General features: G+C 42.5%; 1 protein-coding gene across 1 annotated transcript; it reads right to left on the reverse strand.

Moving 5' to 3' along the window:
• Positions 1–919: 919 nt before the first annotated feature.
• LOC110528480 (phosphatidate phosphatase LPIN2) lies at positions 920–25,481 on the reverse strand. The gene is made up of 20 exons (XM_036984457.1): positions 25,355–25,481; positions 21,537–21,737; positions 21,322–21,417; positions 19,324–19,583; positions 16,992–17,099; positions 16,130–16,238; positions 14,771–14,887; positions 13,002–14,010; positions 12,732–12,828; positions 10,807–10,994; positions 10,416–10,509; positions 10,233–10,302; positions 9,931–10,029; positions 9,263–9,351; positions 9,003–9,141; positions 6,029–6,177; positions 5,797–5,883; positions 5,247–5,514; positions 4,322–4,425; positions 920–4,055 (listed from the first exon to the last, which is right to left on the reverse strand). The coding sequence occupies exons 2-20, from the start codon at positions 21,726–21,728 to the stop codon at positions 3,908–3,910; spliced, it is 3,423 nt and encodes a 1,140-aa protein (XP_036840352.1). The 5' UTR covers positions 21,729–21,737; positions 25,355–25,481; the 3' UTR covers positions 920–3,907.
• Between the last annotated feature and the right edge of the window lie 1,132 nt (positions 25,482–26,613).

Here is a 26,613-nt window from a genome sequence, read left to right on the forward strand (position 1 = left end):
GAGGTGGGGCTATGGTATGGGCAGGTATAACCTACAGACAAAACAATTTCATTTTGATGGCTATTTGAATGCACATACCACGACAAGGCCCTGGGCCCATCGTCATGCCATTCATCCGCCTATCACTTCATGTTTGAGCAAGATAATGCACGGAACAATGTCACAAGGATCTGTCCAGAAATCTGAAGGCTGAAAATGTCCCAGTTCTTCATTGGCCTGCATACTCACCAGACATGTCACCCATTGAGTATATTTGGGATGCTCTGGATCAATGTGTACTACAGCATGTTCCAGTTCCTGCCCATATCCAGAAACCTCACACAACCATTGAAGAGGAGTGGGACAACATTCCACAATCAACAGTATGATCAACTCTATGCAAAGGAAATGTGTTTGCATGAGGCAAATGGTGGTCACACTGACTGGTTTTCTAATCCAAACCCCTACCTTTTTTTAAAGGAATCTGTAACCAGTCATGTGAAATTCATATATTAGAGCCTAATGAATTTATTTAAATTGACCGATTTCCTTATGTGAAATCTCTGAAATTGTTGCATTTTGCTTTTATACTGCCAAATTTACTAAAACATTGGAGGTGGCTTAAGGTAGAGAAATTAACATTAAACTATCTGGCAACAGCTATTGTGGACATCTGTGCAGTCCGTATGCTAATTGCACGCTCCCTCTAAACTTGAGACATCTGTGGCATTGTGTTGTGTAAGAAAATAGCACATTAGAGTGGCTTTTTGTCCCCAGCACAAGGTGCACCTGTGTAATGATCATGCTGTTTAATTAGCTTCTTGATATGCCACACCTGTCAGGTGGAAGGGTGATCTTGACAAAGGAGAAATGCTAATTAACAGGGATGTAAACAAATTAGTTAACAACATTTGAGAGAAATAAGCTTTTTGTGCACATGGAACATTTCTGGGATATTTTATTTCAGCTCATGAAACATGGGACCAACACTTTACATTTTGTGTTTATATTTTCTTCAGTGTAGATCATTTGAAAATAACAACAAGGATCTTCGGGTCCAATGCAATGTCTCTCTAAACAGAGTAATTGGTATCACTTAGGATGACAAAAATATATATATTTCTAAATATAATTAAAGGGATACTTTGCCAAAATGCCGATGAGGCCATTTATCTACTTCTTAAGAATCCGGTGAACTCGTAGATACCATGTCTATAGCTGTGTTCGAATACTATATGTCAAAATACGAAGTATACAAGCAGTGGACACTCTTTCCGTGCTTAAGGGCCTATAATGTAATTCAGAAAATAGGCGTGACTTCAACGTTTTCAGATTTGAAGAAAATAAGCAGCCGAAGTCCGAGAGCGGATACAAATGCATTGGTTTAACTAATTATGACAAACGTTCAAGAAAATGAGAAATGTAATAAAATTACTTTTCAACTAAGTTACCTTGGCTGACAATTTGTTAGCTACACCATCCTTACAAAGCGCATAGCATATCATTACAGCACTATGTACCAGTATGTTAGCTAGCTATCTAAGGTTAGTTGGCTACTAATACATCGAACTTGCCAGAATATTTACTATATGCTATCTAACTAACTACCCAACGATTAGTGACTTGATTACTCCCGTTATTCTTAGTTTAGCTAAGTGGTATAGTCATTGTGCGTTCACAAATTCGCTCTGGCTATCTACTTTGATTCCAGAGCACTCTCGTCTGAGTGCACATGTGGCAGAGCGCAGAATAACTGATGAATTTACTAACGCTCAAACCCCAGTTGAATATAGCCACTGACAGTGAACATCGGCAACAAAAAAAAAAGGCATAATTAGATTGTTTCCAGCAGCAGTCACCAACGCTCTGGAAAACCAGCTCTGCTTGGGCGAGTAAATGGTCAGAGTGAGGTGTTCTTTCATTTGTGTCTGGAAGTAGCTAGCAAGTTAGCTTGAATGCCCTTGTGTGGACAGAACGGGCCAGTATCCAGTGTGCGTTCTGAAGCTCAGATTGAAACGCTCTGAATTTATGAAAGGACAATCTGACAACGCTCAGAGCGCACTCGGGCACTCCATATTGAATTTACTCGTAAACTGTCTTGCTAGTAATTTGTTATGCTAGCAAGAAGTTGCATAGCAACAGCAAAAAACTTCCGGTAGACGGGAAGCGCTAGTACGCTCACGCTCAACTGAAAGGACGTTTACAGTAAGTATACTAAAATTAACTAATAGTATATACTCATTAAGTATGTAGTATGGGTATTCGAACACAGCTCCTGTCTCCAGTATGAAGGAAGTTAGAGGTAGTTTTGTGAGCCAATACTAACTTGCATTAGCACAATGACTTGGAAGTCGAAGTGGTAGCAGATACCAATAGATATCCAGTCAACTGACTACGTGTGCTAGTTAGCAACTTCCTTCGAACTGTACGCAGAGAGATACAAATTGTATCCATGAGTTCATCTGACCCTCGTGAAGTAGATAAAATCCCTAAGTACCCCTTTAAATATGAAAGCATATAAATCATAAGCAAAAAGGCACCGTTTCAGACCAGACCATGGCCATTTCAATTACCCAAACAGTCAATTTACTCAACCCTGGAATGTATTTGGGATGTTCCCAAATACTGGAAAGGTGGGCCTGAGTCAAAGTTTGGAAAACCCTGTGCTAAACAACTAAAATGTAACTGGAATTCTTGAGCAGCACAAATGCACATTGCGCCAGTATCATTTGGATAATGGCAATATGGTATGGCCAGTGCAGTATGTCTTTTTGCAATCAAGTATTGCACAATATGAAGTATATAGTGTTGCGTAAAATGCAGTGTCATCTGTGCATGTGTACATTTAGCTGAACGCCAGAAACTTTAGTTTTCAATTGCATCAGATGAATCAACATAAAACAGAGTATATTAAATGAGAACCTTGCACATCTACAATATTCCTGGCTTATCAATTAAAAATATTTCGGAACTCAAAGGGATCGAAAGAGGGGAAAAAGGGGTGATGAGAGAGAAGGAGAAAGGAAAACCAGTCAGTTGTACAGTTGTCTAGTCAGTAGTACAACTGAAAGGCTTCTACTGAAATGTGTCTAATGCATTTAACCCAACACCTCTGAAACAGAGAGGTGCGGAAGGCTGCCTTAATCTGTGTCTAATCCAGAGAGGACAGGTCCAGTGGCGAGTGTGTGTGTGTCTAATCCAGAGGCGAGTGTGTGTGTGTCTAATCCAGAGAGGACAGGTCCAGTGGCGAGTGTGTGTGTGTCTAATCCAGAGTGGACAGGTCCAGTGGCGAGTGTGTGTGTGTGTGTGTGTGTCTAATCCAGAGTGGACAGGTCCAGTGGCGAGTGTGTGTGTGTGTGTGTGTGTGTGTGTGTCTAATCCAGAGTGGACAGGTCCAGTGGCAAGCGAGTGTCTGTGTGTGTGTCTAATCCGGAGTGGACAGGTCCAGTGGCGAGCGAGTGTGTGTGTGTGTGTGTCTAATCCAGAGTGGACAGGTCCAGTGGCGAGTGTGTGTCTAATGCAGAGAGGACAGGTCCAGTGGCGAGTGTGTGTGTGTGTGACTAATCCAGAGTGGACAGGTCCAGTGGCGAGTGTGTGTGTCTAATCCAGAGGTGAGTGTGTGTGTGTCTAATCCAGAGTGAACAGGTCCAGTGGCGAGTGTGTGTGTGTGTGTGACTAATCCAGAGTGGACAGGTCCAGTGGCGAGTGTGTGTGTCTAATCCAGAGGTGAGTGTGTGTGTGTCTAATCCAGAGTGAACAGGTCCAGTGGCGAGTGTGTGTGTGTGTGTGTCTAATTCAGAGTGGACAGGTCCAGTGGCGAGTGTGTGTCTAATCCAGAATGGACAGGTCCAGTGGTGTATGTGTGTCTAATTCAGAGTGGACAGGTCACGTGGCGAGTGTGTGTGTGTGTGTGTGTTTGTGTGTGTGTCTAATCCAGAGTAGACAGGTCCAGTGGTGGTAGGGGCTCTCTCCAGTAGGAGAAGTGGCTGAACTCGGGGCAGTCGAAGGAGGACGACCTCCCATCCTCAGAGATCATAGGGAAGAAGTGCTCCACCAGCTCGCTCAGGTGAGTGTACCTGTGGCACACACACACACACACAATAATGTGCCGGAGCTATCACAGCTCTATAAATTCAGCTGTAATTATTAGGAGTGATCGATTCCGCATCTTGGAACAGACATGACAGCATGCTCTAAACCAAAGCATGCTGTTATCAGGAGCATTTTAACATTTTTTTATAAAATAATTATTAAATCAAGACAAACTGTACTGTATGTATTTAGTGTGCACTTTTGAGGGGTGGGGACTGATGACCGTCACTCCTGTGGCTAGTGTACTTACGAGGACTTGCTCCCTTTGTTCTTCTCCTGAATGAGCTCTCCCTTGGGGTTCACAGTGAAGATCCTGGTGTCAGGGACACCCACTTCCTTATAAGCATTGGCATCCTGGGAAAGCCCAGACAACACTTGATTTAAGGTTTATTTAAAATACAAAAAAAAAAACGATTGCCAAACACAGACAGTGAGTCAGCTGTGTGTGTGTGTGGCAGTGTCTAAAATCTGTCTTACTTACTTACTAAAACTACATACAGTGGACTAATCATACTACATACTATTTAGAAAGTACTGTTTAGTAAAAATGTATACAGTGGGCCTCCCGAGTGGTGCAGCGGTCTAAGGCGCTAGTGGCGTCACTACAGACACGGGTTCAATCCAAGGCTGTCTCGCAGTCGGCCGCAATCGGGAGACCCATGAGGCGGTGCACAATTGGCAAAGCGTTGTCCGGGTTAGGAAGGGTTTGGCCGGGCTGGGATGTCCTTGTTTCATTGCGCTCTAGCGACTCTTTGTGGCAGGCCCGGTGCATGCACGCTGACTGTCGCCAGTTGTACGGTGTTTCCTCCGACACATTGGTGCGGCTGGCTTCCAGGTTAAGCGAGCAGTGCGTCTAGAAGCAGTGCGACTTGGCAGTGTCGTGTTTCAGGAGGACGCATGGTTCTCGACCTTCGCCTCTCCCGCGTCCGTACGGGAGTTGCAGCGATGGGACAAGATTAACTACCAATTGGATATCATGAAAAGGGGGTAAAAGTACAAAAAAATATATGTTTGGTATACAGTGAGCAAAACATATCAACATACTTGGCTCAAATGCATAATTGTGTTTCCCGCCATTTGTTCATTTGGTCCCCTATAAAACGTTATATTTTCCCAAAGCGCCTACTACTAAAAACTTAAGTCAGGGAATCGGACAAGGCCTGTGTGTGACTCACATTGGTCCTGTTGCCAAAGGCTGCATAGAAGGGCTTCCTCTGGGGGTTGAACAGGTCTCGGATGTCGGTGAGGCAGGCAATCTTGAACACCTCCGGCTTCTTCTCTACCACCTCTCTGTGCAGGGCAGAGAAGAAACTGCTGGGGGCCAGCAGCACGGGGCCCTTGGGGAGGACGGTGCCTTTGTCGTTCACCCACTGCAGGTAGCCCTTGGTGATGTCAGCCATGCCGATGGCCCGCGCCGAACAGTAGAGGAACTTGTATCCGTTTCTAGAAGGGAGAGCGAGAGGGAGGGGTTACCCATTAATAAAACAACAACTGGATACAAGCATCTTGTAAGTTATCACTGGCTTCCATTGAGCAGGAAGTGTTGTTTCACAATGTTCTCATTTTGGCTCAAAATAGAGTTTTGGAACCAACACATGCACAGTAAATACTGATGATGGAGGGAATGGCTGCATCTTGTTCATTATGAACCTAACAGAAGAAAACAGACTGAAAAAGAGAGGGACTATCTAGACATCTACTGAACAGGACCCTGGTGTGACTTACTGGTGGATTTTGTGGTAGAGACGGGCAATGCCGTGGTGTGTCCAGTCTTTCCCCAGCTGAGGTAGGATATGACCCAGGGCATCAGACCTGTAATGGGCAAGGAGAGAGATCATAAAGCATTGAACACACATTCACATGTACATACATATTGGATCATACTGGGCCATGATGGTGCTAAACTGTCTCTAAAAGCACAAGGTAGTACCTTTCTTACACACAAACACACACTCACTTTGTGATGGTGCCATCAATGTCTGAGATGACGACGTGGTCGTCCCAGTTCCACAGGTAGATGGCGGCTTCGCAGCGACAGGTGCCCTGGTACTGAGTGGTTACGCTGAACATAACCTTGTTGGCCCCCTCACGCAGGTTCAACCGCTCCTGATCACAACACAGGGTAGGGATTATGAGGCAGTGTGTGTGCAGGGTTTTTTCTGGATCAAACGGGCTTTGGTGGTGGGCGTGGCAGGGGGACACAGTCGGCTCCTCTGCCTTGCCAACATTTTGGAGGCCCCCCATCTTGGTGGTGTAGAGAACATTTAGCATTTTTAAAACAATTTACTGCAATTCTGCACATTCTCCATGGACCTGAGAAATGTTTGCAGTTTTAAAGCAAATGTCCTGCGATTCTACATACATAAGTTTAGACACCTCCTCATTCCAGGATTTTTTATTTATTTTAAATATTTTCTACATTGGTCGAATAATAGTATAGATATCAAAACTATGAATCATGCAGTAACCCCAAAAAAGTGTTATAATTCAAACAATATATTTTAGATACTTCAAAGTAGCCACCCTATGCCTGGATGACAGCTTTGCACGCTCTTGGCATTCTCTCAACCAGCTTCATGAGGTAGTCACCAGGAACGCATTTCAATTAACAGCTGTGCCTTGTTAAAAGTTAATTTGTGGAATTTCTTTCCTTCTTAATGAGTTTGAGACAATCAGTTGACAAGGTAGGTGTGGTATACAGAAGATAGCCCTATTTGATAATAGACCAAGTCCATATTATTGCCAGAACAGCTCAAATAAGCAAAGAAATTACAGTCCATCATTACTTTAAGACATGAAGGTCAGTCAATGCAGAAAATATCAAGAACTTAGGTTTCTTTAAGTGCAGTCACAAAAACCATCCATCAAGCATTCTGATGAAACTGTCTCTCACGAGGACCGCCACAGGAATGGGAGACCCAGAGTTACCTCTGCTGCAGAGGATAAGTTCATTAGCGTTACCAGCCTCAGACACTTCAGCCCAAATAAATGCTTCATAGGGTTCAAGTAACACATCTCAACATGTTCAGAGGAGACTGCGTGAATCAGGCCTTCATGGTCGAATTGCTGCAAATACACCACTACTAAGACACCAATAAGAAGAGACTTTCTTGGGCCTAGAAACACGAGCAATGGAGTCCACATTTTTGGTTTTTGGTTCCAACCGCCGTGTCTTTGTGAGACACAGAGTAGGTGAACGGATGATCTCTGCATGTATACTTCCCACCGTGAAGCATGGAGGTGGTGGTGTGATGGTGTTTGCTAGTGACACTGTCAGTGATCTATTTAGAATTGAAGGCACACTTAACCAGCATGGCTACCACAGCATTCTGCAGCGATACGCCATCCCATCTGGTTTGCGCTTAGTGGGACTATCATTTGTTTTTCCACAGGACACTGACCCAACACACCTTCAGACTGTATAAGGACTATTTGACCAAGAAAAAGAGTGATGGAGTGCTACATCAGATGACCTGGCCTCCACAATCACCCGACCTCAACCCATTTGTGATGGTTTGGGATGAGTTGGACCGCAGAGTGAACGAAAAGAAGCCAACAAGTGCTCAGCATATGTGGGAACTCTGTTCGAAAAGCACTCCATGTGAAGCTTGTTGAGAGAATGCCAAGAGTGTGCAAAGCTGTCATCAAGGAAAAGGGTGGCTACTTTGAAGTATCTCAAATATAAAATAGATTTAGACTTGTTTAACACTTTTTTGGTTACTACATGATTCCATATGTGCTATTTCATAGTTGATGTGTTCACTATTATTCTGCAATGTAGAAAATAGTAAAAAAGATAATAAAATTTTAATGAGTAGGTGTTTCCAAACATTTGACTGGTACTGTTGATCCATTACCTTTTCTATACAAGTTAGTGCTGTGAAAAAGTATTTGCACCCTTTCTGATTCTCTATTTTTGCTACAGAATGTTAAATTGGATCTTCAAACAAAACTTAGTAGATAAAGGGAACCAGAGCGTACAAATTTATATATATATATATTTTTTAATTAACAAAGTTATTCAACAACTGATTCCCCTGTGTAAAGTAATTGCCCCCTTACACTCAATGACAGCAACCAAATGCTTACTGTAGTTGTTGATCAGTCTTTCACATCGCTGTGGAAGAATGTTGGCCCACTCTTGTATGCAAAACTGCTTTAACTCAGTGAAATGTGTTGGTTTTCAAGCATGGACTGCAACAACATCTCAATTGGGATTAGTTCTGGACTTTGACTAGGCCGTTCCAAAACTAAAAATGTCTAGTTTTAACCATTTAATGTTGACTTGATTGTGTGTTTTGGATCACTGTCTGTTTTGTTGCATGTTCCAGCTGCGCTTCATCTCACAGATGGATGGCCTGACATTCTCCTGTAGAATTGTCTGATACAGAGCAGAATTCATGGTTCCTTCTATTAAGGCAAGCTGTCCAGGTCCTGAGGCAGCAAAGCATCCCCAAACCGTCACACTACCACCACGCTTGACCAAAAAGTTGACTCAAGTTTGCCAAAAATAACCTGGATGATCATCAAGACTCTTGGAAGAATTCTATAGACAAGATTAGTCAAAATAATAACTTTTTGGATGAGATGGGTCCCATTATGCCTGACAAATCAAACACTGCATTCCATAGTAAGAACCTTATACCAACGGTCAAGCATGGTGGTTGTAGTGTGTTAATTTGGGGATGCTTTGCTGCCTCAGTACCTGGACGACATGCCTTAATAGAAGGAACCATGAATTCTGCTCTGGGGACAAATACTTTTTCACAACACTGTATATCGGGTTTCAGTCATTTAAGTTTACAAGGAAAACATTTTTCGATCCCAAAAAAGGAATGGACTTAGGCGATCCGAAAAAATGCTTAGGCGGCCCGCCCAAGGATATCAATGGCAGAACAATTACTGGTGTGTGTGTGGCAGTGATGACGTACTATCTGTTCGGAGGTGAGGCGTAGGGACTTGCGGTACATTTGGCTAAAACACTGGGCAGTGTTTATGGTCTCTGATGATAGGTTGCCCACTCTGCCTAGGCCCGCCTCCTCGTCACTAGTCAGGTCATCCAGAGTCGCCCTGAAAAGTCACACATGGCAGAATTACTAGTCCATCAGCTAAAATAAACTAAAATCGGTCATATGCGTTACGCATGAGGAACAGTGTGTGTGTGTGTGTGTGTGTGTGTGTAATCACTCACAGTATGGTTGTTGAGGGACCAGACACAGAGGTTGAGACATCATTCTTGGTCTGTGCCTCCTCTTGGTCCTGCTTAGAGTTCTCTCCAGTCTGCCATAGGGAAAGACAAAGAAACATATTGTTGTTGTTAGGCGGCTCGTTACCATTATCCTTCATTATAAAACGGGTAGTTTGGATCCTGGATGCTGATTGGACGAGCAGTGTTCAAAGCTGTGGCGTATTTGCTGAAATTGGCACACCTATGCCTGCTAACAGTTCCTTCAGCGTTATCACTGCGCCGCCATAAGAATATCATCATGTCCACGATGCTGTCCGAACCTTCTCTTGAATTTCTTTCAACAGCATTTATCTGTGACTATATTCATGATATAGCACAGCCTTTTGTGCCTTATTGCTTAATTAAATACGATGATGATTCATGAAATGCCAAACTGACTAAAATGTTAATTATAAGGTGTGCTGGACAGGAACAACATGAGTAATGGTTGGGGGTTCCCAGAAAACCTGGGTCGTGTTAATTATGTGACACCCTAGCAAAACATGTTGCAACTGAAAATAAAACGATTGTTTCTTATTGGACAAGTTCAGATAGTACCTTCCTTTTTTCTTCCGTTTTGTGCCTACTGAACACAATCCTAGCATGGATTGAGAAACCCTGTGATAGGCTACCTGGTTTGAGTTAGTGTCCATGTCCTTCCTCCTCCAGGAGAACCACCAGCGGCCAGACTTTTTGGGCATCTTGTCCTTCACCAGCTGGTCAATGGCACTCTACATACAGTACAAGGTTAAAGATCACACCTGTCACCACTTTCCCTACTTCCTCCTGAAGTGTGCACTCGTACACTACTCCCCATACATTGGTGTCAGTAGGTATGAGCCAGAGAGAAACTTCCCTTCATATTTATTTATACTCGTCATTTAATTTCAAATTCACGAAGGGAAGTGAACAAGGGTAAAGATTAGAGATTTACCTTTGGTATATTCTTTTGAAAAACTTGCATTGACAGGACCATAGGGGCAGCCACTGCCCAGTTATAATACCTAAAAGAGCACAAAAAAAACAAATTTGTCAATGGACAGACACATTCAAAATATGATGGCAGAACTACAAGCAAACAACATATTATACATTACCAAATGCAACTAACACTTACTTTGAGTTGATGCAGATAACCAGGTTTGGATCTTCAATGATTCCAGGGTTGCTCACCAAATCCTGGTAGTTCACAACGTGCTCCATAAACTGATCTGGAACAGAGGCAAATTGCAATAGAGAAAGTCAAGAAAAAGTCTCATCAATCCAACTGTTAGAAACTGGTAAGAATGCATAGGTTACCACGTGTTCCTATTTCATCTAAAAAAAGGTCAGTCTTCATTGTTCTCTCTAGCTTGTTAAAGATCATCACTAGAAGCAGCTAATGGTGAGCGGATGTGGTTCCTTCCATCGGACACATACACAGCTGCACAGAAATAGACATCGCAGGAAAGTTATTCTGCAACAGGGTGATCAAATTAGGATCCACATCTGTACACACACACACACACCTTTGTTGATTTGACTGGTGTGGCCGGTGTGGCCGCAGAGGGACATGCTAACGTCCATGTGGTCGGTGGTAGAGTCAGACAGGTACTCTGTGCCGCTGTCCATGGCCCCACTGCCCACCGACTGGGGAGACTGGTTACCAGAACCGGACCCTTGCTCCGCACTGAGCTGCGAGCATCCTTCTGCCTCACTGAGTGGAGAGGCATAACCATTAGCAAAATCTTCTACCACTATGCCTTTTACGTGTTTACTTGAGAAGTGAATTGCCTGAGTTGAAATGGAATTGATCCCCATGCTAATTCCATGTACATAATGGATAATCTAACACTAATATTTCATCACTATGAGGGAATAGAAAGTTCCAAGCTGTTGCATTTATCAGGTGCTATTCAGGAGTGGGATCAATAGGTTAACTTTGAGAAACACTCAAAAATGACTATTGATTTGGTATAGGATGTGATACAGTCTATGATATCTTATGTTTGCCAATGTCCATGTGAGTCCCTACCAGTGTGACCTGCCTTGTGAGGACACAGTCAAGCCTAAAATAAGATAACATTACTCATGATCTGGTTAGGGAACGCATCCTGCTACATTGTACACATAGTTAACTGATTTGTGTCATCCTTGACACTGAGTAAGTGTGGATTGCGGAAGGCATGCCAACTGGGAACTTGGGTCATTTCTCAACAGAAGTGGGGAAAAAGGTGACATATTTTGGGCTACATATTATGAAATCCATTGCCTGTTGACCTCCATTCCATGGGAAATACCAAAACATAATTCTGTGGGGCATGAAAACCCCAGTTGATAAAGAGTAATGTCCGTTCTAACGATAAGTAGCTCCATGTTAGAATCCATGCACTCACCTACTATGTAAGCTCACTGGCCATGTCCGAATACCTGTACTTGCATTCTAAATAGTAGGCATTTTGGGTATACAAAAATAGAAAGTTAGATAATGTGACATTAAATATTTTGTATGCTTTAACCATCTAGAGGGAACATTGAATTTTGCATTACTGCTATTAGCCAATAGAAATGCATTGAATAACAGATTCACTACATGTTACAACAGATAGTCCCCCCAAAAAATCTAAAGGAAGTTTGTTCTGAAATGTCAGCCCTATTTCTGAGAGACATAAGAAAGATTTTATATTTTGTTTTACATGCATTTATCTCCATATATACACACTTCCATTCATTTTTTAAACTAGTACTGGGGAGCTTCAAAGGAGTCCCAAGAGGCTTGTGGGGGTAGTATTTAGTCATCTGTCAATATAGGGTTCATAATAGTTCAGGCCAAACCGTTCGGATGCTACAGACGTTTTCGTGAGAAGACCGATTTTTGGAATGCATCATGGTCTGACAAACACTGCTCTAGCTCTACCTCATTTCACCGCTGATGTGGAAGGGTGATATCAGCAGATTTCGTGGATTGAGAAGCAGACAATGCAACAAAAAAAAAGCATCTCTCTAGCTTAAGCAAATTCATTCTTAATGGAGATTTTATTATTTGATTTCCACGGGGTGGGGGGTGTGGGTGAGAGAATTGTAGGACAAGGGTTTAAACGCAGGTTGACGTTCACTGTCATGAATCTTGCCCTGGAGGCAGAACTGAGCAATTTTCACTAGATGGGCCAATTTGAGTCAAAATTGGCTATATAAATTCCTGAAAACAAAAAGGAGCTTTTTTGGTCTTGGTTAGGGTTACACTTTAGGTTTAGTAGTGTGGTTAAGTTTAAAATCTGATTTTCTGACTTTGCAGAGCTGCCTCCAGTGCAAGATGCATGACAATAAATGCCAACCTGCACTTTCAATGCTAGGATGTCATACTTGTTTCGGCTTTTCGTCTAATATGAATTCACTGCATGCTATTGAGGAAGAAAAGGAAGGACGAACGGAAGGAGAGCTGGGAGCCCTTTACCTTTTAGGTGGGAAGTAGAGAGCTGCCACCTCTGGGTCCAGGTTAGACAAGTCATCCAGGTAGATGTCAGAGGGTCCAAGGTGCTGACTGCGTTTACCTGTGTTCACACAGCACAGCAGCAGAGACAGACCACACAATTCAATGTCATGTCAAAACCAACACTCAAATTCTCTTGAAGATGTTACTATAATGCGTATACCTGTCAAATCCTCTCAGATCTACAGGATGCGTGCCCAGGGTTTAGGGAGTGAGACGAGATCGGTTTCTCACCTTTCTTCTTGTCCTGGTGCTCTGCTGAGCTAGACTGCTCCTCCCCCAGAGCCTCAGTGGCCAACAGGTCTGTCACTCCGACACTCTCTGCAGCCTGATTGGTCAGGGAGCCGTCTGTGGCTATGTCCATCATTACAGAGCCGTTCTCTGTGTTCTCCCCTCCCTCGGTGCAGGGCTCAATCCCGCTGTCACCCTCACTCAAGACAACTTCTGGCCCTTGTCCATTGGGTTCTGGAAAGGCACTGTGCTGTTCTGATTGTGCTCTGCTACCCAGATACTCTGTGGTAATGAGACCTAAGTTGGCTGCACTGGCATAGCTAGTTGTGTTAGCCAAACTAGCCTTGTTATCTAAAGCAGCTGTGCTGTCGCTAGCTAGCCTGTCTGCGCTGATTGTGCCAGCTTTGCTACCTTGGATGGATGGGATATGTGTGTCTATACAGTCGTTTTCAACTTGGCTAACCATGTTGTTAGCTACACATTCAACATGTGCTGAGCTTTCTTCGCTAGCTTGTCTATCAGTGTTGTCTACATTAGCCATACTAATTGTGTTAGCCAGGGAGTTTCTGGAGTCTTCCAGCTCCGGGTTGGATGGGGACTCCTCGGCTACTTCATCCCCTGCCTGCTGGGTCTCTACTTGTGGCTGCATTTTTGTTTTTCTAGGCCCTGGGGCTTGGGGCGATTCTATGCTAGCCATCGCTAACGATGCCAATGTTAGCGGTTCTGAGAGAAGCTCTGAGGTGTGGTGATTCGGGGTGGAGTGGGTCATATTGGAGGCTCTCTCCAGGTCTATGCGTGAACTTTCTGTGGGTTGGACCGCTGGTCCGGTCCTGGGCGTGGGCCTGACCACCACCGTGACGCTACTGCTCTCTCGGACAAAGCGGACCCCGGGCTCCAAGCCCATGTCGAAGGAGTCCTGCCGCTGGATGGTGCGGAAGTGGGAGCTGTCCGAGCAGTGGATGCCAGCAGAGACATGCTGCACCTCCACCCTCCCTCTCTCCGTTGGACACATCTAGAGGGAGCAGGGAAAACAAAGCAGTGTGGTGATGGGAGCTACTGAACAAACTTTTTATGACACCTGTACGTCCTGTGTCATGTAGGTATGTGCCTTTCAACCACGATTCGATTCGCATCTAGATACATGGGCTCTGATACAGTACAAGAACGACTGTACTGTGTGAGTGTGTGGGAGGGGGGGGAACCAATTAACTTGGCATTTTAGCAGCACATTTTTTGGGGCGCTAGTAATATGTCAATATTTATCTGTAGAAATTAGCAATTATTATAGAACAGCTTTGGAATTCACCCCAGTCTTAAAAGTGAACGGTTTTGACCATTTGGGGCGGTAGGTAGTCTATCGGTAAAGAGTGAATCCCACGAGCAGACTTGGTGAGAAAAAAAAATCTGTCAATGTGACCTTCAGCAAGGCACATAACCCTAATTGCGCCTGTCTAAGTCACTCTGGATTTGAGCATCTGCTAAATGTTTAGAACTTTGAGAGCTGCTCTACTCAGACTCTTGCTCAGACCATAGGCCTACAGTGCAGTTCAAAATAAGTACAGCAGAAATTACAACTTTACCCTGGCCATGTAAAAATGACCAAATAAACTGACTATTTAAAGCAAAACTACCTGCATCTTTCCAATGGTGAACCTGGCAATCGAAAAGCCCCAATCAGCAGCAGTGAGTTGTGACACTCCGGTAGCCTACACAACTCTGTCGGTAAAAATATTTTCTACAGTGCATTTGGTAACAATGACCATGCAAATAACATTGATAACGTCGAAGGAGTCCTGCCGCTGGATGGTGCGGAAGTGGGAGCTGTCCGAGCAGTGGATGCCAGCAGAGACATGCTGCACCTCCACCCTCCCTCTCTCCGTTGGACACATCTAGAGGGAGCAGGGAAAACAAAGCAGTGTGGTGATGGGAGCTACTGAACAAACTTTTTATGACACCTGTACGTCCTGTGTCATGTAGGTATGTGCCTTTCAACCACGATTCGATTCGCATCTAGATACATGGGCTCTGATACAGTACAAGAACGACTGTACTGTGTGAGTGTGTGGGAGGGGGGGGAACCAATTAACTTGGCATTTTAGCAGCACATTTTTTGGGGCGCTAGTAATATGTCAATATTTATCTGTAGAAATTAGCAATTATTATAGAACAGCTTTGGAATTCACCCCAGTCTTAAAAGTGAACGGTTTTGACCATTTGGGGCGGTAGGTAGTCTATCGGTAAAGAGTGTTGAATCCCACGAGCAGACTTGGTGAGAAAAAAAAATCTGTCAATGTGACCTTCAGCAAGGCACATAACCCTAATTGCGCCTGTCTAAGTCACTCTGGATTTGAGCATCTGCTAAATGTTTAGAACTTTGAGAGCTGCTCTACTCAGACTCTTGCTCAGACCATAGGCCTACAGTGCAGTTCAAAATAAGTACAGCAGAAATTACAACTTTACCCTGGCCATGTAAAAATGACCAAATAAACTGACTATTTAAAGCAAAACTACCTGCATCTTTCCAATGGTGAACCTGGCAATCGAAAAGCCCCAATCAGCAGCAGTGAGTTGTGACACTCCGGTAGCCTACAGTGCATTTGGTAACAATGACCATGCAAATAACATTGGTTGTCACCCAACTAATAAAGCCTATGAGTTGACATTGCGAAAGCCATTTTACAAACATTTGAATGCTGAAGATGCTAGGAATATTAGATCAGGGAGGCTCTGGTTGGCATGAGCAGCTGCACTCTGTGCACAGTTGTTATCAGACTTAAAGATCAATGACTCATACACATTTACATGCGTAGTTAGTTAGGCTACTGAAGGAGAGGACACATCAACTCAGTCACAAAATATTAGATATTTTTGGAGGGGGGGGAATACAATTATATGAGTAAAAAAATATATTAGTGAAGCGGCTGTTCATGATGTGTTAAATAATTTTCGGACCAATTCATGCCACTTTTGAACCAGGGATGGACGCCCATCAGTGAATTGTTACATCCCTAATGTCCTTTTATGACACCTGTACTTCCTGTTATGACCTCTCTGTCCCATTATGACACATATGCCGTGTTATGACACCTGTACACCCAGTTATGGCCTCAATATGCCCTGTTATGTTATACCTCGGGAAAGCCGCCCCAGTTCCACTGCATCGGAAGACCTGAAGACTCCGGAGGCTTCACCAGCAGCTCAGAGTCACTCTTGGGGGAGGAAGAACGACTATAGAACACACTGGAAATAGAAGACACAGAGAGAGGCTAATTAACTGAAGGAAAGAGAGAGAGAAACTGTTGAGAAAGAGAGACAGAACGAGATGGGGGGGGCAGAAGAAGCTCTCAGAAGGCTCTGACGAAGGTCATGCACACGTAAACTAAGCTAGATAAACAACTGATAGCGGCAAGCGGAGCGTGCAGGTTTTTTTTCTTATTTCAACAACAATTACAAATAATTCCCACACACCTGTAACAATTAACCTCAGATGTGTGAGTGTTTTTCCTAATTAGAGAGAGCAGGAGAAAAAAAAGACAGGAGGGAAAAAGTGACAGAGGGTTCATAAACTGGAGAAAGAGGGGGACAGGCAGTAAAAGAGAATGAAAATACAAACTTATTTTAACTGACTACCAGGGGCGGTTGCTAGGACACAGATTAGACTATCCTAGTCCTGGATCAAAAAGCAAACTCATTGGATCATTTTTTTAAGGGTCTGGGATTAGGCTTAATCTGTGTCCAGGAAACTGCCCCTTAGAGTGCAGGTAAATTGCCTGACCTGTTGTCTGGCCAAATGTACTCTTAAATCTCTAATCGGTACAGCCAGAAGAGGACTGGCCACTCAGAGCCTGGCTCCTCAGTTTTTCGTGGCCACGGTGCTTCTGCCTGCATTGCTTGCTCTTTGGGAGTTTAGGCTGGGTATCTGTAAAGCACTGTGACAACTGCTGATGTAAAAAAGGGATTTATAAAATACATTTGATTGATTGAGTGTCTGACCTCTCTGAGGGGGACCACTCTCCATCAGAGTGAGGGTGGACGTCCCTGGTCTGCACGGCCACCAACTCTTCATGCGGCTCCTCTGACAGCGAGAAGTACACAGACTTACTGTTAGGGAGACAAAGAAATATATAAAAAAAAGTCAGCCACAGGGTTTCAGAACACTAAAGCTGATCACTCAAAGACACATACCGGATGCTAAATCTAGCTAAATCTAATTTATCTTGGACAGCACAATGAAACCGATAGAATAGTAATTTTCAACCAAAGGAAGCAATGTTTTCAAATTGTAGTTGATAGGTTGTTCAACGAAGAGTACATTTTGCAACCCTTTGATATTTTAAGTAGCATTTGTGCACCAATATTTCATTTTAAAAAGCCTGTTATCTTACATGAAGTGCCCTTTATTATAGACCACATGTAAAATTTAATAAATTAGATTTTTTATATGAATAAAGACTTTCTTAATTGCCAAAAATCTGTCTCTCTTCTAGTTTTTCAAACTTCTAGCAAGATTTTAACCCACTTATCGCCACCATTTGTCCACGTTTTCACCATCATTGTAAGGCCCTACTTACATTCTGGATTTGACAATCATTTCTGAAGATTATCATGTGATTACTTTACTTCAGTCCCTCATTTTAAGGTCAACTTAACTCTTTTTAATATGATGAAATTATACCTTAAATTATATTTTCAAAAGAAACATTGAACATGGAATCAAATTATACTGTAAAAGTAGGACAGCTGGTTGACATCTTTTTGTCCATTTTCTGGTGTTTTGTGGTGGGAAACTGAGCCCGTCGAGCATAACATGTCAACCGTTACCCACAGATAGTCATGAGGTCAGCTCGGTTTGAAAAGTTGATCATTTTTGAATTTTCGATTATATAAAAGTCCCATGACAGTAGTGACTGCTTATCACTTTTTAACCATCAGTTATTTACATTACTAAAATATTTCAGTTGTTGTGTAGATTACATTTGTTTTATTTGTTGTTTACCTTGACTAACCTGTGCCCCCGCACATTTACTCTGTACTGGTATTCCCTGTATATAGCCTCGCTGCTGTTATGTTGATGCTCTTTAATTATTTGTTATTTTTCTATTGTATTTTTTAAACATTTTTTTTTTTTTTAAGGGTGGCTACTTTGAAGAATCTCAAATGTAAAATATATTTTGATTTGTTGAACACTTTTTTGTTTACTGTATGATTTCATAGTTTTGATTTCTTCACTATTATTCTACAATGTAGAAAATAGTAAAAATAAAAAATAAATGTGAAATTAATAGGTGTGTCCAAACTTGACTGGTACTGTACGTAGAACATTGGCCTGTTAGAAACTACAACTACCTACAATGTCCCACAGTTTAGGCATTATCTGAGAAACTGCAATGCAATGTGCGAACGAAATGGACAAAATGTAACGAGCTAAATGGAATTCAAACAACTGAACTGAAGTTGGACAATTAGACATTGAAAAATAACTGACATTTCGGTTAATCGCTGAGCACTAATAGATAGTCTAGAAATCTTTTAAAAATGTAAACTTTTTGGTGAAGCTTGCATTGAATTGCTCTCCCTGTTGCACACAACAAGCTTCTATTCCCCCTGTCACAAGGTTATTTATGGATGATTTAAGATGGAAAACCTCAACTCTGTCATTTTATTTTGAGATGGGAAAAATATATGTTTTATTAAGTTGAACGTGTGGTCTTTATGACAATATAAAAAAACTAAAATAAAGTTATAAGTGCCGTGTTTTTCACGCAAAAAATAAAAACGCATATGAAATATCTTGCTGCGTTCTGTAAATGCAGATCTCATTGTAATTTCTGCTCAGACTAATTTTGTGCTTCAGCTGCACTCGGATGAGAATTCACGAATGGGCATTCTATCAGCAGAGAGATGTGTAGCTACTTTTCTCGGTGTAGCCTACTTTTCTCGGGTAAAATGCAAGACTAATTTCAAGCAAACTTAGCTGGCTACATTCTTTCTATGACAAACATTAGAAATATGCATCGTTTTGGCAAAAACATACCTTGCATTTTCATTGTAAGCTCAATTACTTTTGTGGCTGCTAGCCAACTTGCGTCAAATCGCATCTGATGAATGAAGCTATTTTCTGCCAAATGTGTTGCAGCAATGTATTTTCATCAAAGGAAAATTATAGGTGCACGCCCCTGATCATTCTATCGAAGCAACAAAAACAAAGTGACTTTCAATATAAAATGCAGGTGAAAAGTTTCAAATGCTGATTTCTGAACTCTAAAACGACACCTGTTACACTACCCAAAATGTAATCTATTCGTGGAACAACCCTGATAGTGACCTGGCAAGCATCGGCGTGCTGGGCTCTTCTTTGGAGTGGCTCTCCTGTTCTCCTGACTGCTCCCTCGCTCTCTCCCTTTCCCTCTCGTCAGACGAGGAGCTACCATCTTCTCTTAGGTGGGAGTCGGAGCGAATGCGTACTCGCCGCCTCTTTTTCCTTCGTGTGCTTCCGGAACTGGGGAGCCCCTCTAAGGTTTCCTCGGCCACCTCCAGCAGCTCCATGTGGATGGGCGACGTGCAGAGGTGGGCTGGCACTCTGGACTGGGAGGGGGGGTGGGGTTTGAATTACATTGGGAAAGTATTCAGACCCCTTGACTTTTTCCACATTGTTACGTTACATACTTATTCTAAAGTTAATCAAAGTTGTTCCTTATCATAAAAAAAACAGAAATACCTTATTTACATAATGCTATGAGACTCCAAAATTGAGCTCAGATGTTTCTACAACTTGAATGGAGTCCACCTGTGGTCAATTCAATTGATTGGACATGATTTGAAAAGGCACACACCTGTCTATATATGGTCCCAGTTGACAGTGAATGTCAGAGCAAAAACCAAGCCATGAGGTCCAATGAATTGTCCATAGACCGCTGAGACAGAATTGTGTCGGGGCACAGATCTGGAGAAGGTTACCAAAAAATGTCTGCAGCATTGAAGGTCACCAAAAATACAGTGGCCTCCATCCTTCTTAAATGGAAGAAGTTTGGCACCACCAAACTGAGCAATCGGGGGATAAGGGCCTTGGTCAGGGAGGTGACTGACAGAGCTCCAGAGTTCCTCTGTGGGGAGGGGAAAAACTTCCAGCAGAACAATAATCTCTGCAGTACTCCACCAATCAGGCCTTGATGTTAGAGTGGCCAGACGGAAGCCACTCCTCAGTAAAAGGCACATGACAGCCCACTTGGAGTTTACCAAAAGCCACCTAAATAAAGACTCTCAGACCATAAGAAACAAGATTCTCTGATCTGATAAAACCAAGATTGACCTATTTGGCCTGAATGCCAAGTACCACGTCTGGAGGAAACCTGGCACCATCCCTACGGTGAAGCATGGTGATGGCAGCATCATGCTGTGGGGACGTTTTTTACCAGCAGGGACTGGGAGACTAGTCAGGATCGAGGGAAAGATGAACAGAGCAAAGTACAGAGAGATCGTTGATGAAAACCTGTTGCAGAGCGCTCAGGACCTCAGACTGGGGCAAAGTTTCACCTTCCAACAGGACAACGACCCTAAGCACACAGTCAAGACAATGCAGGAGTGGTTTCAGGACAAGTCTCTGAATGTCCTTTAGTGACCCAGCCAGAGCCTGGACTTGAACCCGATAGAACATCTCTGGAGAGTACTGAAAATAGCTGTGCAGTGACGCTCCCCATCCAACCTGACAGGGCTTGAGAGGATCTGGAGAGACGACTGGAAGAAACTCCCCAAATACAGGTGTGCCAAGCTTGTAGAGTCATACCCAAGAAGACTCAAGGTTGTAATCGCTGCCAAATGTGCTACAACAAAGTACTGAGTAAAGGGTCTGAATACTTATGTAAAATATGATATTTCAGTTTTATATTTGTAATAAATTAGCTAAAATTTCTAAAAACCTGTTTTTGCTCTGTCATTGTGGGGTATTATGTGTAGATTGATGAAGGGGGGGGGATACAAATTCAGCCATTTTAAAATGTATTTATTTATCCGTTATTTTACCAGGTAAGTTGACTGAGAACACATTCTCATTTGCAGCAACGTCCTGGGGAATAGTTACAGGGGAGAGGAGGGGGATGAATGAGCCAATTGGATACGGCTGTAACGTAACAAAATACGGAAAAAGTGAAGGGGTCTGAATACCTTCCGAATGTACTGTACAGCATCAATAAGCTACAGACGAAACAAAATAGGTTACATCATGTCACCTTCCCTATTAGCTCAACACAACTATAAAGAGGTTCACCTCCATGACTGAACAAACCTATAGGATCAGATAGTCAAAACAAAATGTTTAAAAACATACCTCAAAATCCTCATTTTCCTCCACAAAAAAAGCTTCTCCATTGTCCCCCAGTTTCATTTGCAGGTGAACTGGCTCCCCATTGATCTCTATGTCCACCTGCAACACACGGTCACAGGCAGTGTGTGTGTGAGAGACGATCCGCTTACATACAGTACATGCACCCTCCATTTGTAAACAACACCACACACTCCAATCTTCTTCTTCTTCGTACTCACCACTTTCTCCTTGGAGCGCAGCACCCCCAGCTTGCCAAAGCGCACATGGAACGGAGAGCACTGGAGGCTGCCGTCGGGCTGACGCACCACGATGACGTCGATGGCCCCCGTAAGCGTGGCTGGGTTGAGGCCCCGGTATAGTTCTTTGACCGTCACAAACACAGTCTCCGCCAGCTGCCCCACGTAGTTCATGGTCTGGGACTGGAGGGGAGAAAGCAGGTCAAGGGGCAATTCTTGTCCAATGTTTACACAATTCTTTACCAATCTTATTGATTTGAGATATATCATCCAAGTTTGTTGGTAAAGCAGAATATTTACATACACTGAAAGTACAAAACATTAGGAACACCTGGTCTTTCCATGACATAGACTAAGCAGGTGAAAGCTATGATCCCTTATTGACGTCACTTGTTAAAACCATTTTTTAAAATCAGTTTAGATGAAGGGGGGAGATCGGTTAAAGAAGGATTTTTAAGCTATGAGACATGGATTGTCCATGTGTGCCATTCAGAGGGTGAATGGACAAATCAGAACATGTAAGTGCCTTTGAATTAGTTATGGTTGTAGGTGCAAGGCGCATCGGTTTTGTGTCAAGAACTGCAATGCTGCTGGGGTTTTCCTTCTGAACAATTCCCATGTGTATCAAGAAGTGGAGAGGATAGTAAGTTAAGTTCCTTGGCGTACACATCACGGACAATCTGAAGTGGTCCACCCACACAGACAGCGTTGTGAAGAAGGCGCAGCAGCACCTCTTCAACCTCAGGAGGCTGAAGAAATTCAGCTTGTCAGCAAAAGCACTCAAACTTCTACAGATGCACAATCGAGAGCATCCTGTCGGGCTGTATCACCGCCTGGTACGGCAACTGCTTCGCCCACAACCGTAAGGTTCTCCAGAGGGTAGTGAGGTTTGCAAAACGCATCACCGGGGGCAAACTACCTGCCCTCCAGGACACCTACACCACCCGATGTCACAGAAAGGCCATAAAGATCATCAAGGACAACAACCACCGCCGCCTGCTCACCCCGCTATCATCCAGAAGGCGAGGTCAATACAGGTGCATCAAAGCAGGGACCGAGAGACAGAAGCTGTTTTTCAATCTCAAGGCCATCAGACTGTTAAACAGCCACAACTAACATTGAGTGGCTGCTGCCAACATTCTGACTCAACTCCAGTCACTTTAATAATGGAAATTGATGGAATTGATGTAAAAAAAAATGTATCACTAGCCACTTTAAACAATGCCACTTAATATAATGTTTACATACCCTACCTTACTCATCTCATATGTATATACTGTACTCTATACCATCTACTGCATCTTGCCTGTGCCGTTGTGTACCATCACTCATTCATATATCTTTATGTACATATTCTTTATCCCTTTACACTTGTTTGTATAAGGTAGTAGTTGTAGAATTGTTAGGTTAGATTATTCGTTGGTTATTACTGCTTTGTCGGAACTAGAAGCACAAGCATTTCGCTACACTCATATTAACATCTGCTAGTCATGTGTATGTGACAAATAAAACTTGATTTGAATTGCCCACCAACTTGACCCAACTGTGGGAAGCATTGGAGTCAACATGGGGCCAGCATCCCTGTGGAACACTTGACACCTTGCCCGATGAATTGAGGCTGTTCTGAGGGAAAAAAGAACTCAATATTAGGAAGGTGTTCCTAATGTTTTGTGTACCAGGATCAAGTCCACTGTCAAATCTTTTGTTATGCTAAACCAAGATGCTAATAGGCTAGCCTAAGTGTTTCGAACAAGCTTTACTGACCTTTGGAATGAAAGAAATAGGTTAAAGATACACTGCTCTGATCAAGATCAAGGTTCAGCACTGCAGAACCAACACAACAATCTAGTGATGTGATTTAATTGAACTACTCATGATGATGAATCAACACACCTTATATAGTTCCTATTCATTGGGTGAAACATGATGGATCTTAATTCAAAGGGGATAGCTGCACTTGCTACATCCATTTTTAGACACTTAAATGTATTATATATTTGTCCATTGAAATCAGTGGTTGGTTGACACTTTGTTATTGTTTGAACTGCAGATTACTGCTAACTATTTTGTTACTAAGACAGGTCTGAGGTTATGACAATGTAACAGGCTCTAGGCCTAACAAATCAATACATTTAGAGATAGTGGTACTCTGCTTAGACCTATTGTCTGAAATTCTATGTTAAACAGCTTAGGCTACAGTAGCTATTCTTCAATAAAGGTGAGTTGGTGCACACTTCACAAGGGGGTGAGGAAGAAAGTATGGTGTGAGTAGAGGTCCACACAGTGCAATTTACCTAATAACCTAGCCATGCTGCTTCTAGAAAAGTAGGCAGGGCCACTGGAAAGCTCCTGGGCTAGAGCGATGGTGGTGTGATTGTGTTCTTCTTTTTGCTATTTCAGGCTTTTCTAGTTGTGGTTGCTAATTTTTGTGATACATTAGGCTACTTTGTGAAATAATACATGCGGTCAGAAGTAAAATGGAGTCTGGACACAAAGCCCACGATGGACAAAATGGAGGTAGAGCAAATTGAGTATGGGGGTGTGGGAAAACTGACATTTGATGATACATTTCTGACAAACCAAGAGTAGGCATATTATTTTACATGTAGACGTCCATCCATGATTAAGCTAGTTGAACTGTAGTACTGCTGCAGTAAGGCTTCTCAGATCACTATGAATGGCCGGTATGCGAATGACTTGTGACTTTGCTGCTGATCCTTTCAAGCGTTAGACAAAGCGTGCGATTTCTACATGTCCTGATGTGTCAGACAGGCTACAACACGCATCTTAGCCACGACATGCATCATAGCCATGGAGAACCATTCATTCAAATTAGCCTAAGTGGTAGAGATAATTCAAAGGCAAACAAGCCCAGAGGCAAAAATAAATAAAGACTCATCCCATCTGTTAATGTCATCCACTTACTGTGTGTGTACCTCTGACATATGTGCTACCAGCATGCCCCTGATGTGGAGCAAATAATGGCCATGACATGACCTGTAAAACAGGTGTAGGTGGAATTTGCCATGGTCACATGATCTAATAGCATCAAATTTGATGCCAAAATCCTCACTCCCTCAATAGTGAGTTTGTTAATTTAAGGGATGGGTCAGATTTTAAACAAGGTATTATTAGGACAAAAACTGTGACATGCCTAACTGGGGGAGAACGTCAGATGTCGTGAACAGAATGTACCTTGAGGCAGGCAGCCCAATTCTGATTTGTTTGCCCATTGTTGGCAAACTATCTTATCTGATTGGTGAAAAGACCAATTTGTGGGAAAAATATCAGAATTGGGCTGCCTGTGTAAATGTAGCCATAATCTTCCAAAAATAAATTGGACATTGTGGCTGTGCTAACTAGCTATAGTAACTAACTAGTCAGTCAGACAAACAAACCGCGCTTCCAAATTATGATTAATTTATTATTTTTATAATGACGAACATCCAGACACTTAGCCTAGCAGTCTGCATGTCTAAAACCGACTACATTCGGTAACTATCTATTGTTTTCAAACCAGTTGCGTAGCTAAAAGCAGTTGGTGGTGGGCTACCAGCTAGCCAGCCATCATAGCTAATTTAGATAGTTGTCAGGGAATTCATATTCTGGATAACAACAGGATCGACCCAACTCCCCGTCTCTTGCGACGCGGCTGGCTGAAATAGCAACTATTAGGTTCACTTTACAAAACAAAGCTTTATAACATATCAACGTATGATTGTCTCACACATCAACGTTCTATTGGCATTTTGGAACTCTTAAACAACACTAAAGTCACGATTCTGTTGATTTTATCTTACCTGGCAGACAGAGTTTCCGAAAAAGTATTAAGTGACACTTCCTACCTCAGGCGCATGCACACACGATTCTATGAATGGAAGAAGACGCAAGTCAATCATTTGAATAACCAATTAAAATATATGGGGAAAAAGCAAAGAACACGCCTCTGGTTTGTTTTGTACTCAATGCGTGCACCCAGAGCTACGTAATTAGACGTAAAGGGTTAATCTGGGGCAAACACAATAAACATGCCGTAGTTTAATAAAATGTATTAAACTACGGCATCAATAGCCTTTATTTACACTTGTAAATGAAAGTCATTCTTATTGAACTGAGGATATAAAGGTTAAATAAATAAAACATATATTATCGAATGCTGGTTGGGGAGTAACAGATTACATGTCATTCCTTACATGTAAGGGATTACACAAACTAATTGTAATCCGTTACGTTACCAGTAAAAATATTGTAATCAGATTACAGATACTTTTGAAAAACTAGATGATTACTTCGAGGATTACTTTGAAATTCAGAAAATATGTTTGTGGAAAAAAATCTTTGACAATTCTCTATTTTCTCAATGACATTCACGTCAGCATAGAAAAAAGGCTCAAATTTAAGTTTGTTCCACCTGAGCGAATCTGACCACAAATCAGAGACCCGTATGATGACACACCACGGATCGCGGAAAATAGCAGGAATAGGTTTTTGTCGGCTATAGTCGAAGCAATGTCTTCCAATGGTGCGACTGCTGTCGGCATCCACAGATTATCCAATTAGAACAAACGCTTGGAAGTAAGGATGACAGCAGTGGTGTAGTCTACGGCGATAAGGATGTCACTTATTATTGTGCTTTACAGATGGTGGTTGTTGTGGATGGCTGTTCACAAATCTAAATGTGTATTTGAACCCAATAGTGGTTAAATTCAAGAAGTTGTAGCTGCCTATCAATCATTGTTTTTGAAACCAGTGGACAGCCAATGAAAAATGCGCTACATAGTGCGGATCCAAATCTATGGAATAGAAATTGGGCTTTTATTGTTCAATCAAATTCATACGGATAAAAAAAAACCCATGTGCCTAATGGACACATGTTCAAACGTGCACACTTTTGATATATTTAAAGGGCCAATCTGTAGTTGCTACATCAATTTTTTGGACATATAAATGATATATACCCTACCATTAAAAAGTTTGGGGTCACTTAAAAAAATTGTCCTTTAAAATAACATCAAATTTATCAGAAATACAGTGTAGACATTGATGTTGTAAATTACTA

The sequence above is a fragment of the Oncorhynchus mykiss genome, chromosome 7, assembly GCF_013265735.2.
Source record: "Oncorhynchus mykiss isolate Arlee chromosome 7, USDA_OmykA_1.1, whole genome shotgun sequence".
Taxonomy (NCBI): Eukaryota; Metazoa; Chordata; class Actinopteri; order Salmoniformes; family Salmonidae; genus Oncorhynchus; species Oncorhynchus mykiss.